The sequence below is a fragment of the Corvus hawaiiensis genome, chromosome 5 (genome assembly GCF_020740725.1).
Source record: "Corvus hawaiiensis isolate bCorHaw1 chromosome 5, bCorHaw1.pri.cur, whole genome shotgun sequence".
NCBI lineage: Eukaryota > Metazoa > Chordata > Aves > Passeriformes > Corvidae > Corvus > Corvus hawaiiensis.
Window position 1 is genome coordinate 75,370,968 of NC_063217.1, and position 17,787 is coordinate 75,388,754.

The 17,787-nt window shown below is 44.7% G+C and overlaps 1 protein-coding gene across 3 annotated transcripts; it reads left to right on the forward strand.

Moving 5' to 3' along the window:
- The first annotated feature begins 1,186 nt into the window (after window positions 1-1,186).
- RASSF6 (Ras association domain family member 6) lies at window positions 1,187-17,251 on the forward strand. Of its 3 annotated transcripts, XM_048303390.1 has the most exons (12): window positions 1,187-1,399; window positions 4,739-4,809; window positions 5,866-5,955; window positions 10,021-10,099; window positions 10,452-10,603; window positions 12,436-12,527; window positions 12,974-13,158; window positions 13,262-13,363; window positions 14,583-14,634; window positions 15,167-15,285; window positions 15,372-15,469; window positions 16,185-17,251. In XM_048303390.1, exons 3-12 carry the CDS (start codon window positions 5,885-5,887, stop codon window positions 16,258-16,260), a joined length of 1,026 nt encoding a protein of 341 aa, XP_048159347.1. In that variant the 5' UTR covers window positions 1,187-1,399; window positions 4,739-4,809; window positions 5,866-5,884; the 3' UTR covers window positions 16,261-17,251. The 3 variants fall into 3 exon arrangements, with proteins under 3 accessions (XP_048159347.1, XP_048159346.1, XP_048159348.1); XM_048303389.1 differs by lacking the exon at window positions 4,739-4,809; XM_048303391.1 differs by lacking the exon at window positions 4,739-4,809 and having other exon boundaries at window positions 1,187-1,351.
- Window positions 17,252-17,787: the final 536 nt, after the last annotated feature.

Here is a 17,787-nt window from a genome sequence, read left to right on the forward strand (position 1 = left end):
CTCTCTGATCCCAGAGCATCAGGCAGCGTGCTCAAATATCTGAAGCTGGGACAGGAAAAACCAAACCTCTGGTTTTACAGCAAGTGGGAAGCTGTGTGGATTTGTGCTAAACTGTCACACTTGAGATGGAGCAACTCCAGAGACTGAGCTTGGCATGAAGCTCCAAGCCCCAGCACGGAGCTTCTATGCTATTGTGAACTGAGTAAAAAAACCTTGCATGTTGCTCCCCCCCTGTTTTGAGCGATTCTCAATGTTGTAAATGCCAGTTAAATCCTTGTGTCAATATTTTCAAGGTGCAAAGGCAGGAAAAGCAACACAAACTTTAATCCCAAATACCAGGCTTACTGTGGCATGTGTTTGGCAGTGTGTCCATCTCTGGAGAGAAGTATATCCTCTGGTATATTCTCCTATACCAGAGGATAGGATGTGATCAGGAATCAAATATTTGAGTATTTGGGTCTGTTCTGCCTCTCCCTAACATCAAATTATATAAAGCAAAAGTAATTTGATATAAATCAGTGCAATAAGATGGGTATGAAGGCAAATTCAGGTTTGGCATTTTTCATGCTCTTCTCTCTGGCCCAATAAGTTCATGCTTTGGGGTTGATCTGGTGAATTAATTATTAGCTGGAAACAGATGGGCAAACAGTAGGAACTGGGAAGGTGTGTCTTGGTTCAATTCTTTTTTCTAGCTTAAGCATCTGCTTATGCAATTTACTGCTACTGCTGAGCAATTAAAGTAAGAGGCAATGCTTTCCCTCTTACAGACACAACTTTTGCCCAGTAATATTCATAAGGGTATTATACAGTTCAGCAAAAATAACTGTGTGGGGTTAAGTGATCAAGCAGTGCTGTCACAATTTGTCATAATATTCTAAATCCATGTATCTACACTGAGGCATGATCTGATGGATTGTACCAGTTATTCCCCCAAACATTGAAGATGGGCGTGTATCTGAGGGAAAGCATACTTTATCCAATGGATTAGAAAACAAAAGAGGTTAAAGCCTAACAGTGCTTTGGGCACAGGATATTTCACGGTGTGTCACCAGATGATGCCAGGGAGTCGGCAGGTTGCCTCCCCTTGTAAAGTTAGTGATTAAAGTGTTAACCGGAGCCTCCTGGAGGTGGAACCGTGACTAAGGGCGGGCTCCTGTCAGCGCTTGGAGAAAGGAAAGTGGTAGGTAAATATTCCCGACGTGCACCGAGGTGCGGGGAGTGTTCTGGGCTTCCAGCATTCCCAGTTTGTTAGGCAAAATAGTAATTAAGAGCTCTGTGGGTCCCATGCAGCAGAAGAGGTAGCTGTCCGCCAGGGCCATGCTGCCATGCCTCTTCCAGGGCTCAGGGAAAGGTATGTGAAACTCGTCCTGTGCTTCTCCTGCCCGGATCGCACGCCCGGGTAAGTGCAAAGGAAGGCTGGAGCTGTTCTGCTCGCTGTGTAAGCTGCGATGTCGGGGGAAGCAAGGTCCTTCGCAGCGACCCGGAACTCCAGTCACACTCCTCTGGAGTCATTTGGGTGCTGGAGGGAAGGAGAAATGCTTGCTCAGAAATGCTTGTTAGAAGTTCCTGAAGGGTTTGCGTGAGTCAGTTGTGATTAAACGGGCGGGTAACAGGTAGTGCTGCTCGTGCCCGCGGCCACGACCCCGCAGTGCCCTTCATTCGGTACGGGTGTGATTTAGAAGTGACATCGGTGACCTTGTGCGCTCTTTTCGGCGGCTAAAAACGGCCTGTGCCGCTCGGCTGCGAACGGAAAGTAACTCCTCTTGAAATGGGGTAACAGAGTGTTTGAAAGTAATGTGTGCGAGCGCCGCTCTAGCAATGCCTGAGGGGAGGGAGCGTGTGCATCTGCCTTGTGACTGGGAAAGTTAAGGGGCCATATTCACGTAAACCAACTTACTGCTGTTTTTGTCAAATCCCGTTCCGAGCCTGCCTGAGCAGAGGGCTTATGCTGTGATTTGTACTCAAGTAGTGCTCCTAATGCTCTGTACGGAACAGCTAATTTTTAAAATAAAGTGTGAAGAAATCTGAAAGCCCAAGAAAAAAACCAAAGCCCTTGTTTTTAGCGGGGAAAACACAATTGTTCAAAGTAAATACTTTATTTTAATTACCACCTTTTTCTATGGTGGTAGGGACATCTACCTTAAAAAAGAAACCAAAGAAAGGAACATGAAGTCCCATAACTAGAGTATGTGAGTAGTAAAATTATTCTGCTGATACTGAGTTTATCTATCTGAACAAATCTTAAATTCATCTTTATAGAAACCAATCACGATCCAAATATTTGCTAAATACCAGACACTTGTGAGTTTAGAAGATGGCTCAGCTGGATATGGTGTTGTGCCTATGGTGCAGAGCTTTGTGCTGTACAAAATATTCCATGTGTGTGTAGTTGATAGTTGAGTTAACAGCTCAGCCTTGTGGTTTCTAGAAACGAAATGGAAGAGGTTCGCCCTATCCTGACTTCCTGTGGTTTTGGAAGGGCTTTGGGAAGCACTGGGTCAAAATACTTAGAGATCTTTGTGGAGGTTTCTGGTTTTAGTTTCTCTAGCACTGGTAGGGGCTCCCTGTAGCATGCTGTGCTCTGCGGGCCCTGTCTTAATATATGGATGCACCAAAAGCACATCCAGGCTGTTATGCAAATTGAGGTGCTGCCTTGCTGCTCCTGCTTGGCTCATTTCTGGATCTCGGGTGCCCCTCTCCTTCCAGTCCTTCTCTGCAGCTGCCTTTTCTTATCCTTGTGTAAAAATCCGTGTAGCCATTTGCTCTTAACTTTTGCTTTGTCATTCCTGCACTCCACTGTCCCTGGTCGGTCCCCTTAAGCAAATGACTTAAATATCACTGCACTGAGTAAAAGGTAGCAAGTCCTCTTATCTGCCTCTGCACTGAGACTTGGACTTTTTTTTTGGGAAAAAACCCCCAAATTTCAGGTAAGATATGAATCTTACAGACAAGTACAGCTCATTACCTTTGTGAGATTTGTACTGTGCACTGATGTGTTGATGCTCATGCAGCTTTGAAATGTGCAGTGGTCTGTTTTCCCTTTGCTTTTCCTAGACTCCTCCAGTAGTTGCAGTGCACATCTAGAGATGCTCAGTTTGCAGCTGCCCCAGTTTTCATTTCTCCCTGACTTTCCCTTTGCTTTCCTTTCTGTCTTTCACTACGTATTTCAGGCTTCAGTCTTCCTCCAAGCATTAGGTTTCTACTTGATTAAGTCTCAGGCCAGCAGTTTAGTCCAGCCAAGATCCCACTTTCTGGGTGTAACCTATCTGAAAAAATTCTGCACTTCTAGTCCAGTTTAACATAATGGTGAAGACACCTGTGTGATACCAAGTAAGTCAGGAGATGGCTTCGAATAAATGACACAGGCATATGTATGGTTGGAGTAGCTGGAAAATTAGCATGGTTTGGTTAGTTCAAACCAAAGGGAGCAATGGAAATGCATTTCACTTCTGTTTGCTTCCTCAAAAGGACTACAGGGAAGTGACATGGAAAGCAGCAAGATAGCAGGAGGTGATGGAAAATCTAACATCTTTGTAGATTTAAGGAGCGGCCGTGCAAATATCCTGACATCTGTTGTGTCAGGTAATGGTGCTGGGGAAGTCACTGGATGGTGGCAACCCACAGGTTTAGGGCTTGGCTAAAAATAGGGGCTGTGAGAGGTGTGCAGCCAGGATGTGCCTGTGGGAAGAGTCCAGGGAGAAGAGGTTCATCTCTGGAGTGAGCTGGTGGTGTGGAAGTGTTTGGTACAAGGCTGATAAGCAGAGCAGGTCACATAACTGAGGAAGGCGTAGTGAGAGCTGTGCTTCTGTGCCAGCCGCAGGAGAGAAGGCTTTGTCCTGGATATTGGGGCAGTGAGGGAGAGAAAGAGAAAGGAGTTGGTGAAGAATTATCCCCATCACCACCTACTCTTCCAGTTAGCTTTATTTTCAGCATTTTAATGGCACCTGGCTGATTTAAAATCTGTTCAAGGTGTTTAAGGCAAATAATTTACTAGGAGCCATCCACTGTGTAGCAAAACAAAGTGTTCATCTCTTTTTTGTGTGTGTAAAGGTCACTTCTCTCCATATGCAGAGATGAGCTTTTTCTTTCAGATGAATCAATTTAAGGCCAAATTCTATAGAAAAGAGTGCAGCCACAAGCAGTGAAGTGGTGCTGGAGCTTTCCAGTGTTGCCACTCTACAGTTAACAGAGGTGCCTTGGCTATCCACTGCTCTTAACATGTTGTTTCCTGACAGGTGGGAGGAAGCTGAAGTGTATATTCAGTTTTTCAGGTGCCAAAGTGCATAAACTCCTCTGCATCTTGTAAAATTGGCTTGAAATTACACTGACACAGGCAGCTGCTTCACTTAGAGGTCTTAAGTAAATCACATAAAATCAGATTTCAAGGTGTGGCCAGTGGTTACTGAAGTCATTTCAGAGGCAAAAACCCAGCAGTGGTGTACAGCAGTGTACTCCTCACATACAAACTCATGTCTGTACAGAAGTCCCTGGGCTTGTTTGGCTTTCAGGTATGTTTTTGTCTTGATGGATGTCGCCCAAAGGACAAAGGGAGTGCTGCTTCTTTCAGCGAGCTCCTGAGAGAGCCCTGCTAGAAACCGCAGCTGCTCAGGTAAAGCTCATTTTGGTAGTGCACTCTGGGTTTAGGGGTTGTGAAATAACTTGTTGTGTATTTTGTCGGGTGAAGATCATGGTTTTTATATGTAAAACTTCTCATTTGTCCACATATGTTGTTTTTTAGAAGCTGTTTATCTATGATTATGGAAAATTGGTGACATCTAAAAAAGCAGCTCAGTAGTGCAATACACAGAGGTGAGATGTTTACTCTTTGCCCAGCCATGATCTGTTCAAGGTTGAATGTTTCCTAAATTGGTTTTTGGAAGGCTGCTAGTCATTGGGACTATAGACAACCGACTGCTTTGCAGATATCTTTGACCAGGCCCTGTCCAATGCAGTCTGAAATCAGATTCAAGTCAATCCTCTGGCATAAGGGACAATGGACATTGAGTGCTGTCAGCCAAATTCCTTTGCCTTCATGCCCAAATAAAAGAAATGGAAGTGGAATGATCAGCTTCCCGGGCAGTCTTTGGAGATGTTACTGCTTGTCATGGGATTCTTTGAGGGTTTTTTCGCTGCCGTGTGTGATGCCACTTGTTCAGTTAACTCTCCTCAGTCTGCCTTTTATTCTAGTACCTGAGGGTGAAGGAAAGAGCCTAGACTACATAATTAAGCTTGCTGAGGAGTGCACTGTTGGAGTCTTGTGGGTCTGGCTCATTGCCTGCATAATAGGCTCAAATCCCAGTGTGGAAATCTGTGAATTGTATTGCTACGTCCCTGAAATTACAGTCTTGTTCTCTCTTAGCTATTCCACCTGCTTTCTTGGGGTGCTGCAGGACACTGCTAATCATCAACACTCCTTCCCTTGCCTGGTTTTAGGAATCTAGATGAGGGTGGTTCGCTGAGTCACGGTGTGTTCCAGTGACCCGGGGTAATGCTCTATCCATAGTGGACAAAGGGATCCTGACCAGTACATGGGCTGCTGTCTCAGACTGCTAACAACTCAAGCATAATCCTGGAGTTGAAGTAGTCCTAAAACTGCTTGAGAAAGGTCTGGTAGATGTAGTACTTGGGATTTAAGGTACTGTTATGTACTGGATGGGAGTGGCTTACAGCTTTTTTTATTAGGAGTGGGAAATATTTGGGTATTAAGGCCAAGTATGAAGTAGTCAAAATATGGTGTAGTGAGCCATCAGCTTGAGTGTCCCAGCCTGTTTCACTTGGCCAGCTAAAGCTTTGTTGCTTGATTACTATTCCATCTTTTGTAGTAACAGCAGTGGATATATTCACTTTTTTTAACTTTTTGTTTAGATTCATCTCTTCTGAGTAAATGAAGAAAGTGACTATGAAGGCGCAGCATCTGCCTTCTGTTTTCATCAATGAAGAGAAGTTCATAACCAGGTAAATTATTAAAAACCTAAATATTTAATGACTTTTCTGCTTTCTTTCAAATTATTCCACATTTATTCCTTGACAGGGGATCCCGTAGAGAGCTGGGCCTGTAGCAGCAGCAATCCCTACCACTTACTTTAACCTGTTTCCAGAAAAGAGTTGGCCTCTACATGGAATTAAAAGAACAGAGCATTAAACCTTTGGACCTGTGGTTTTTGTTCATTAAGGAGAACAGCCCATCTAGAGGATTCTGAAATAAAATTACAAGTTAGGGAAGAAGACCTTCCTGTCTTGGAAATCTGTTGGAATTGGCCATAAGTTCCAGAGTTGAGCTCTGCCTGTCTGCATCCTGGGGTTTGGCAGCCCCGGATTGCTGAGAATCTGTGCAGAAAGACCTTTGGGCTGCCAGTTCTCTGCTGTGGTCAGAGGAAGTGTCTCTTTCACCTACTTGTAAAAAAGCTTGGAATTGCACTCTAACTGCAGTTTGTAGGATGCTTTTCACAGTTCAGTCTCCCTGGGAGGAATTTTTCCTACTGCTGCCCCAAACTCTGAGCCACCTGGCATTTAGCTCCGTCCCCTTTCTTGCAGGATTATTTTTCCCCTGTTGGCAAGGGCACAGGAGCTGGAAGAAGGGCCTCTCTTCTCTCTTCATTTCCATCGCTCTTGGTCTTCCCATGGGAAAGAAACTACCTGTAGAGTCAACCAGGGAGGGGGTACTGGAATTTCTCATGCTGCAGTAGAGATTTGTTCCTGAATCCTGATACTTTGCTGTGTGGCCTGAGCAATGCTGTTTTCTCCCTTTTCAAGGAAGGGTGTCAGGGCTTTGCCCAGAGCACACAGGCAGTAGATGCATCACCCCCTTTCTCTTCAAGAGTTGTTCCCTTTACACCGCTGCTAATTTGGAGCTCAGTGCTTTTGTGTTGGAAGTAATTAATGTGTGTGAACTTGGCATGTATTTCTTGGTTTGGAAATGTACCAAGTGAACCAGTGTCTCTGGGGTTTTATTCCCCTATGTATTTGCCTGTTCGTGTGGTGAAATGTGGATCCTGGTTGAGACCTTTCTGCATGACAGCCATGGTTTAAACTTTCTTTGCCTTGCATAAAGAGAAATAAGTGTTTCAAGAACCACGGACATTCCATATGCACTCAGGCTTGCTTCCAATGCAATTTCCAGACTATCAGCCCTCATCTATTCCTTGAATCTGCTGTTACACTACTTCTCTTCCAGTTCTATCCTGCGAATCTTGCTGATGGGGCAAGCTTGCTGTTTGGGAATTGCACAATGGCTGGATCAAAAGGCTGACCAAAGCATGTGGGATGATTTGGCTGGCTGAACTGCTGCGTCTCCAGCATAACTGCCATAAATATTCACGGATTGTGTGTAGGGCTTGGGGGAGGAGAGGGCACAGGTGAGCTCTCCTGTGTTAGTGTTTCCAGAGAGCAGTCTGGGCTCTGTTGTGGTTTACCACTGGGGCACCTGACCTTGCAGTTCCTTTGTGTCCTGCTTTTGCTACTGAAGAAAGTGGTGAATCTGCAGTGCATGCTATGTTTTTGGGGTGAGTTGTTCTGCCAGTTAGTTGGCTTTGGTTTCCATTAATGGCTGCGTTTGGATGTTGCCACAAAGCTGCTGTGAAAATAGACTTGCAACACAACAGCTGCTGATTTTCCAGCCGCCAAACTCAGCAGAGATGGCATCTGTCTCTAGGTTAGGGCAGCAGGAAGATGTGTTACAGTAAGACTCCTCCTGGAACTAGGCTGGTGCACGTATTCCCTTCTGGGGCAAAAAGAAGGAAAATGGTTTTTTCTCTTATGTCTCCACTACGCAAGGACAAACAAGTCAGAATGAGCTGCTGTTAAATCTCTCCCTCAGGGCTTTTCTAATTGTTTGCGTGGTTTGTCACTGTTGGTTGCACTAATGCAAGGCTGAAACCTGAAAGATTTACTTATGAAAACTTCTGAGGAAGGCAATAGCAAGTTTTTTTAGACAAGGCAAGAACTGTTGTGAAAATCTTGAGAGCTTTCTCTGAGAAACAGAATCTGCTTCAGAGATGACCCTTACCAGACCACTTACTGCTGTTAGTTATGATTTTATTTGCCTTTGCAGACAACATGGACTAAGAGTAATAGGTGGGCCTCAGAGTGTGACCCAAGTCCTTACACATTCCTAATCCATCTTCAGGGAGCTCACCTTCCCAACTTCCTACTTGGAAAAAACTTGTGAAGTAACAGCTGTCAGTAAAATGGTTGCCAAAGGCTGTGAAGTAGAAAGAGACTTGAGTCTGAAGCACCTCTCGAGCAGGATCAGCAGGTCTGTCACAACATCTGTCAGACAGAACTGCCTATCTCCTACTTGCCTGTTAATCATGAATTGCATCTGGAGCTTGCCTGTGTACGAGGCCAAGACGTGCTTCATCTTGCTTACCAGTAGCCAGCATGATCAGAAATGGGCTTGTATCTGATTCATATCCAAGTCTATTTGCACTCCTTTTTGGTGGGATGACCTGAATACAGTCCCTCACAGTTCATGAGACACACAGAACCTGTAATGAGCTATTTCAACGCAATGGAAAGAAGGGGTTTTGCCACCAGTATTCTGAGGATTTAAGACCAAAGTGAGTTGAAGTAAATGTTGAAAATCCTTGTTTGGAGTCCAGTTGATAAAGCTAGTTAAAAAATATTTTTGTGTGTGGAATTGCAGTAATGTAAAGTAAATAATTTACATTTACAGAGAAGTAGCAGGGAATGCAACGAACCTTGAGTTTAGTGGTGCAGCCCTTGTCCTCATGTTACCTGCTAGGTAAAAGCCCAGTTGATCTTTTCCCTTCTCACCATGGGAAAAGGCTCACTAAGCAACAGGACACTGTCTTGTTTATTAAGTGGAGAGGGGAGGGATAAGTATGCCAGGGAAAGCTTTCCACGTTCATGCTCTGCATGGCCCTCTGCCCCAAGCACAGCACGGACATGTTACCTGTCCTCCTGGCTGTCCCTGGTTCCCTCTCTGGTGTCTGGGCAGCTGGGCCCAGGGGAAGGCCATGTTCCTAGGGCCTGTCGCCATGTTGGGCTGTCAGTTCCTCTGGGGCACTTCTTTGTTTAAAATTGGTGGAGGAGTTGTAATAGTGTTTCTGATGGTACAGGGGTTCTGAATAGCTTCAGCAACTCTCTCAGGAACGTGTGGTGCAGAGCTTGTAGGCGCTGTGTATTCTCTCTGTGGGCCTGCTGTTCAAGAGCTCACACAAACGTGGAAATAACGGGCGCTATTTGGAAACAAACTTGGTGTCTTCACACGTGATGGCAAGGCAGGACATTAAACCAATGTAATCATTAGTCCATAAGGAAGAATTTGTACACTTCCATGGAGTTGTTCCCCATGGTTAATTACCTCTGCTGGTGGGAATTGCTTGCTTGAATTACAGTCTGAGTCATCTTTAAGTGGTGTGGTGAAGAATGTTCCATTCTTGATGACCTTGAAATACATTTCAGTTAATTCTGTCATTGTTCAGCCCTCCTTAGCCTGAGCTGCAGCTGGTTTTTTGTCTCCATGGCTCCTTGCTTCTTGGCAGAGGTTCTCTTCATCTCCTTCCTTTCTCCTCTCAGCAAAGAGTTGGTGCAAAGCTGTTTGGTTTCAAGCAGAGGGTAATAGGAATGTTAGACATACTGTAGATGTTTGGAAATAAGAAGAGTATCTGAAGCAATATTGAAAGCGAACGGAAGCCATCATGCAGAGAAAATAAAGTGTAGCCTAGTTAAAAGTAACCTGCAATATTGGTGCATGGGGATATTGTTCTGTTTGCTTCCTCCTCATGACTGCTGCAGAGGTGCAAAGTACAAGCTATTCTGGGGCAATATTATAAAGGTCATGTGAGACTGACTAATTAATTTCCTCTGGGTTTTTGAAGAAGCAACTTATGAGCAACCCTGTAGTTTGACAAAACTTTACTCTCAGGAAATGATATCTTGGTCATGAATAAACCTATAGAAGGATGCAGTGGGTAGCACAGGTAGCACCCTGCCACATACCACCTGCATTTTACAGAGATGTAAAAAATTATTTTTTCATTGTGATCTTCATTCTAGAGAGCAGCTCAGTTCTCTTCTGAAGAATTACAACTCTTACTATTCAGATCAAGAGAATCTGCAACTGACATATAATCAGGTAAGGATTTAGGGGAGAGAAACTTCACTAATCTGGACATACCAAATTAGTGCTCTCTTCTCCTCACAGCACTGGACTGCAGCACTTGCTGTGGTGGTTTTATAGCATGACATGTTCCATGTAATATTATAAACCAGAACTGGTTTCCTGAACTGAACAGGTCAGCTGCAACTTTGGCTGGTTTGGAAATAGCTCAAAACTGAGGTTACACGTTCTCCAAGTAATCTGTTCCAGGGCTGTGTCAGCCTGGATTTCACTGTATTCCTGTTACTTTGAGGGGAAATCAATTAATTAGTTGATTATTTTTACTCAGTTATTATGCAGCGCTCACTATTTTGCTGTTTTTCTCCAGCGAGAAGGAAGCACACCATTCATTGAAGGGATCCTCTCGATATTTTGGGGAGTGCGGCATCCCATCCGATTAAAAATTCAGGATGAGAAGCAGATACCCTCTTTTGTAACCCTGAAGTCAACAGAGAACGTGGGTTTGTTCCCTAGTAAAAGGTAATGTATGAACTTCCCTAAGGAAGCTAGCATTACAAGATAGCTCATGTTGTGGCTTCAAGGGATATGGCTGGCTGCACTGGATATCCCAGATTCCCCAAAGGCCATGGTGGTTGCTGTACAGCAGAGCCTTTCAACAGCTTCTTCTGGGCAGAAAGGTGTGTGTTCGTAGCAACTGTGTTTGGCCTTCAGGCTGAGGAGCTGGAGGAGGCTGCTCTTTGTCATGGGAACTGACTATTCCTGTACAAGGACTGGGAAATGGATGTATATAAAAATATAGGAAAAGACCAAAAAAAACCCCTACATTTCCATGTACTGGAATATATACCATATATACCATACCTGATACTGGAAGCCCCTGAAAGGCCTTATGTTGGTGCACACACTAGAGCATGAAGCCAAAATCTGGTAGGTAAGTGCTGAGAGACTGTGTGTCCCATCTTACATTCCCAGGTATGTCAGGTGTGGAACCATTGCTGCTCAGGTGAAGTTCAAGCCAGGGAATGAGTACTGGCTTTGTCTGTGTAAAATTTAGTGTAAAACCCCCTTAAAATGCCCACAGACTAGCTGTTCCAGCTGCTGCCAATGACATTTTATATCCCAGTGTGTTGTGCTCAGCTAATACAGATACTCAGTGTACTTTGTTTTGAATGCTGTTTCCCCCGCCTTGGTGGGTGAATTTGATGAGCTGAATCTCTTTGAGTCTTGTAATACAGAGGCAGAGCCAATATTCACCCTGAATGACTCCCTGATAAATTGTGTATTGTGGAGTTTATTTTCCTAATTACTTATTGTCTCAGATTGCATGTGGGAGGGACATGTTGGAACTGGGGATTTAATTCTGCCATCTTTGCAGCTGTGGAGTTCCAGTAAAGTCTTCTTCCCCATCTCTGGCTGTTGAAATTGAGGGATGAAATTTGACAGGAGTAACTAGGAAAGAACCTGAGTTTTAGGCAAATCTGGCTCTCTGTTTACCTTGACCAGGTCTGCTGGTGTGGGATGCATGTGGCCTGCAAGGCAGTTCTTAAAAAACTTGTAACTGGTGGAAATCTGTATCCTAAAGTAAACATTAACTCATGATCCCAGAAATGTGGGGCTGCCCTGACATGCCTTAAGGTATGCAGAGCAGCTTGGCTGTCTGATCTTAAATGAACTTGGTAAATGTGTGGAATACAACAAAGATCTTGTTTGGCATGTAAATTGGGGGTAGCTGAATATTTTTGGGAAAAAATATATTTATATATATACACACATGAAATTTATTTTTAATATTGCCCTACAAATTGGTTTGTTCTCAGTCAGAGTAGTAACTGGCTGAAGACTTCCTGCTGAAGAGTTTAGGCAATGAATTATGGAAATATTGACATGAATATAGTTTTTCTGACAGGCTGGCTGGAACTTCCTGCTCTCATACACAGCTGGTTTGGACAGCACGAGGGGCTGTGTATAATTTAACCTGTGTAACAGACCTGCATTCTGTGACTATTTAAACAGCAATATGTGTGTTTTGTGTGCCTGCCTGGTAGTCTCTGTGTGATTAATCCAGGGTGGTGCTGTGAAATAGATCAGGAATTACTGCAAGTTGGTTGTTATGTCCTGGTTGATGTTCAACAGGTTCTAAATTGGATGTGTTACATTTGGGATCCCTGGTCATACTTTAATATCACGTTTTAGTACCTGATTTTATGATGACTTAAACTAAAATTACCATGCTGAAGTATGTAACTGGAGCGGGGATGGGAGTGTATTACATGAACCCTGGCCACAGAATGAACTGAAATCACTGAGTTAATGAGGAGCAGTCAATGATAACTACATGTTTGGTCTTTCAGGGGAATGACTCGCTGGGGAGAATTTGATGACCTCCATCATATTAGCGGGGAGACACTCAAGTCTACTGAGGAACAGCCAGACCTTGAGCAAAGTTAGTGTGGGTGCTCTCATGTTAACAAAAATTTCTGTGTTCTGTGAGGGTGCAAAAGGAATCTCATACATCAGGCCTTCCCTACCAGCAAAGGGAAATCTCTTTCTTCTGTGTCATGTACTGCAAGCTGAGTAAACACCGGCCTAAGGCTGGTTAGGGCCAACATTGCTGTGCAGGTGACTTGGTGAACAGCCAGTGGGAATGAGCTGTGCTTTTATCCAAGAGATCATTCTCAAGGGAACAAAATAGCAAACTGCAACCACTGCAATCAACCTATTCTTCAGCGTATGCCTATGCCTTGTTCCTTTCCTGCTCCACACCTCCCCCCCGCCCCCCAAATAAATAAAGAATGAAGGCCTTCACCAAGAGCCTCCATCCTCTGGGGGTGCTGGCAGGGAGTGGTGAGCAGCTGCACATGATGCTGATGTGGTTTTAATTCTGTCCAGGTTATCCATGTTATGAAAGTCACACGCTGAAGTCCAGGTGTGAGCAGGAGCTTGACTGTGCCACCCTGCCCTGGACCAGCAGTGATGCCACAGCTGTGCGGAAGAGGACCAAGCTCCCTGCGATAACCAGGACCGGAGTAGAAACTCACAGGTTCTCAATCAATGGCCACTTCTACAATCACGAGGTAAGAATTTTTAGGCTTGGCTTTGTCACCTGAGGGACGGGGAACCCTCTCCAGTGAGTTTTGCCTCATGCTCACACCCTTGTGCGCTTGTTCTTGTTCCCAGACATCAGTTTTCACTCCGGCTTTTGGATCAGAAACCAAAATAAGAATCAATAGCCAGATGAGAACCAGACAAGTGGTAGAACAGTTGCTTCGTAAATTTAAGGTAAGTCTGCTGGCAGGAGGAAGTGTGGCCATGTTCTGGAAATGTTCGTTCCGCTGTGCACTGCAGCACTGCGGGAAAGATGGGGAGTAACTGGGCAAGGATAGTGTGTGGAGTGGAGTGGAGAAAACCCGACATGGGCGATTTTAAATGCATGGGTTGGGTTTATTTTACCTATGTTCCATGGCTCTCAGAGGCCAGAAAAGTTAAACTGGGTGCGTGGTGTGCGGCGAGCGGAGAACTGCAGCGCGCTTCTCACAGCTCCCGCTCAGTAGCGCGAGCGCTGCCGCGCTTCCAGCGTTCCCACGGCAGGCAAAGGCTGCTTCATTGTCCCTGGCCGTGCTGCCCTCCCGCGGACAGCCCCAGGAACTGCGGCTTGCGTAAAACGACCGCGAACTAGAACGAGTGTCTGGGACATGTTTCCTCTTAGAGCCAGGCATACGGAAAGATGCAGAAAGTTAGAGTTAAAAGTACTGCTCAAGGTCAGTGCCATACTGTCTGAAACTACTTTTTTTTTTCCCTTGGAATCTCCTTGGAACCATCTCCTGCCACCAGCATTATATGTGGTCACAAGTAGCTTTGCCCTTACTGCTGTATATTTCTCAAATATCTTGATATTGCATGGCTGCTTAGTGTATAATTTATACGTTAATGGTCTTAAACTTCCCATTTAACTTGCCTAGAGACTTCACTGTTGCAGAATTACTTCCTGTAGTTAGTAAGACTTGGGAGTGTCTTGGAAGGAAAACTTAACTTCTAGGAGTAATAAGGAATGGAATTACAGAGCAGGGTGTAAAGTTGTAGGGAATAAGTTGCAAAGTAAGTGTTCAAAAGTCTGCTGTTTTCTGAACGTGGCTCAGGCACGAGGGTAGGTCACAGAGGTTTCCCCCAATGGCAACATGAATAGCAGATCTGCATGTGATGGGAGAAGTAAGCTATATGAAGTAGTTAAGGATGCTGCCGGGAAACCAGGCAGGAAAGATCTGGGGTTACAGTGTATTACTGGTTTGGGCAGAGTGGGAACATAAGGGTTAGGGCTGGCACAGGGACAGTGAACATGGCAGCACAGCTCAGATCCAGTATCTTTTAACTTTTCTACAGACAGGATCTCTGTAACAGACTTTGATCCAAATCCCTGAGCTGAGACACACAGGGAAAATGTGCTGAGAGGGAAATGCTGGGGAGGTCTGTGAGTCTGAATGGACTTTCTGTTGTTTCACAGATAGAAAACAGCCCCCATGAATTTGCACTTTACGTTATCCATGCATCTGGAGGTAAGCCAGCCACTGCTGCCTGATCACTTCATCTCTGATCATCCTCTATGTGTGTGTGGAATGTGTCCCTTGGAGTCACAGGACTCATCCCAGGCCTTTGTCCTCGTTTGGGCTCTGTGTGTGTGGTGTGGCATTTTGCCTTCTCCAGGGACCCTTCAGAGATGTCTCCTCTGGAGAGGAAAAGCGGAATAATTGTGTTGTGAGCCCTTTCAGCTGACAGCTTTGGATTGCATATGCTGAGTTCAAAGTACTTATTGTTCAGTGGAGAAAGGTTACTTCCATAGCAGTTTACTCTTGCTTTTTCAGGAAAAGGGAGATTTGATCTTTATTAATGGGAACACCTGAGAGAATAGGAGGGAACTGAGGGGGAAGGTACCTTTAATGGGACAATATTAGGGACCTGTTAGGTATATGGTAATTGCACTTGAGTCAGTATGGGATCTGTGTCAGGAAAAAAGGCTCATGACTGCAGGAGGTAGATAGAGCCCCTCTGGGGTGTTCCATGTTTCATGACATTGCTTACAAATTCCAGAAAAGAAGCAGTTGAGAAGTGGAGATGTTCCCTTGCTGCACAGGCTGCTGCAGGGGCCTTCTGAGAATATTGCCAAGTTCTTTCTCATGGATGGAGATGTGGAGGAGATCAGCAGTGATGTACGTATATCCTCATTTCTTATAGTCCATGGAATTTTTCTCAGTGACCATAGTTAGTAGTGCCTTTCTTGTCTTCTCCCTGTTAGGTTGCTCAGTACATTTCATTTCATCTTCCCTTTTTGGAATCGATTCTGCACAGAATAAATGAAGAGGAGGAGCAGGAGATTCAACAGACAATTGCAAGGTAAACAGACATAAAATGAGGTGTGTCAGAGTCCAGGGGAATCTGTACAATTGTGGCCTGGCTCATGAGGAGAACATATGGATGTAGCAGAGTGCAAGTAGAACACTGTGATGGGAAGGCTGAAGGGATTGGAAGGGTTTTTTTTTTTTTAATCCTTTCCCTATCCTGTTGATCTTAAAGATTCCAGAATTAATGCTGACTACACATAGAGTGGGGTCTTCAGAAAATTTGAACCCTCAGGGTAACTTCTGTTTATTTTGTTTGCTGTTTGCTTTCTGAGCCTTTGACTGGTCACTCAGCTTGTACTTGCTGCCGTGTGTTCCAAGGGAAAGGATAAATGCAGTACACACATGCTGCTATTTAGGTTCTGTAGCGTTTAAGCCACATCAATGCCAGATGTCCCTTCAAAACTTGAGGTGAATGACAGGAATCCCGCTGGCAGTAGCTCAAAACACCCCACAGGTACAAGCCAGAGGGGCTCCCATATTTGTGAGCATCTGAGTCCTGAGTCCAACAGCACCGAGAGGCTACAGCAGCCATAGATCTGTGACTGGATGATGGGCTGATAATCATGTTGAATCAAAGTGTCCGGGAAATGTTTAGAAAATAATAAACTTGCCTGTGTTGGGAAAGTTTTCATTGCCATTTGACCAGCTCATTGGAATTTGGGTTGAAAGTTTGCAGAGGTTATTTAAATGCATTCTCTCTCTCTCAGGTACCTAAGAGAGAAGAGCCTGATACGGCAACACCTTCGCAGTCGGACTGTTAAAAAAACAGAGACTACGGTATGATGGGATGGCCCCTCGGGAATGCCTGGGCTGCTGAAGGGCAGTCCTTGCTGCTGCTTTCTGTGGGCTGGGACTGAGGAGTGCTTCAGCCTCCGAGTGCGCAAAGCGGGGAAGTCTCTCCTCACCATTAAACAACTGCAGCTGCCCCCACTCATGCAGCTCTGGGGTGCAGGCTGGAACCACCTAAGGAGGTGCACTACATCCCCCGAACAACAGGTGCTGAATCTGACCCGGAACTTGGGGGAAAAAAACCCTGAAAAGCCCAAGGCTTTAAACCCTGCTGATGTGTGACCTGGTACCAAGAGGCTGGCGCAGAAAAATATTGCAATAACCACTGTGTTGATAGAAAATATGCAAATTAAGTATATAGTTATCCCTCTATTAGAGAAATACTGAATTATATTAGCAGAAAGCTTTTCAGTAGAGCCAAGTGGCAGAAGATATTTATGTATTTAAGACTGCAGGTAGAATTTTCACTTAAGTTATAAAATATCCATGCAAGATGCCTGAAATCGACTGGCTTCAGGCTGGTGGATGCTGAAACTGCCTAAGCTTTGAGCTACTGTTAGAAAAACATAACTGGAAACCCTCCCACTTAGGAGCTGCGCAGCTCTTTGCAATGACAGGGAATTTATCCCTGAAATACCTAATGAACTGCAAAGTAAGAACTCTGACTAAACACACTAGACACTGTTGGGTCCTGAAAGGCATCTCAGTGGTTTTTGTAGTTGGAATAAATGGTTGTCTTCCTGCCTATGTTTTCTGTTTGAAAGGGAATTGAGAAGTGCTTAGTGAGAGGCTGCATGTCACAGCCACAGAGGGTTGGGCTCATGGCCTCCCCATGGATGCAGTTTGGGTCCAGCCCAGCCCCACGCCCGGCGCAGCAGCCAACTGTCAGGTCCTGTCTGGCTGAGTTGTGTTGAATATTAGAGCTCAAATTATAGAGATGTAAATAAAATAAATCTGTGCACAGTTAACTGTCCTCCTGCAGTAATTTGTTGTTTTTACTTCATATCTGTGACTTAACCTCAGCTGCCTTTGTCTTATGCAGGTAAGAAATACTTGTGAGGGAGGAAAGGAATGTGCAGAACATGCGGCCTAGAAATTATGTGGAGTAAATCAAATTGTAAAACTTTACACTGCCCAAAATCACGTTACTGGGATGTGAATTCAGAAAATAAAGGTCAAGGTGCTGATTGAAGCTCCTCAGGTTGGAGCAAGTGTGTTATTTGAAAGCAGTTTATAATCCTGCCTAGGAAAAATATTAGGGGCAAGGGAGTACAGAGGGCAGAAATAAACATAATTCACAGTTCAGAGGTAGGGATTAAATGACAGTTGCCTTCCAGCTGTAAATGAAAGTTCCTTGAAGCAGCAGAGTGTGCATCCAAGTGTAAGTACTGGAATATTAAATAATTTCTTGCACAGCCCATGTGGAAAAGAGGTGTTTCCAAGCAGGTTCTCCAATCCCCTGGATATGTCCACTCTTCCCAAAATAAGCCATCTTGCCACCATCTGATGTTCAAGACTTGA

What these genes read in the sequence shown, in the direction of transcription:
- RASSF6 (XM_048303390.1), top strand. Translation starts at nt 5,885, where the DNA reads ATGAAGAAAGTGACTATGAAGGCGCAGCATCTGCCTTCTGTTTTCATC. An exon ending in ACAGCCAGACCTTGAGCAAA is followed by an intron (nt 12,528 to 12,973) that starts GTTAGTGTGGGT and finishes AATTCTGTCCAG; the next exon opens with GTTATCCATGTTATGAAAGT. An exon ending in TGGAGGAGATCAGCAGTGAT is followed by an intron (nt 15,286 to 15,371) that starts GTACGTATATCC and finishes TCTCCCTGTTAG; the next exon opens with GTTGCTCAGTACATTTCATT.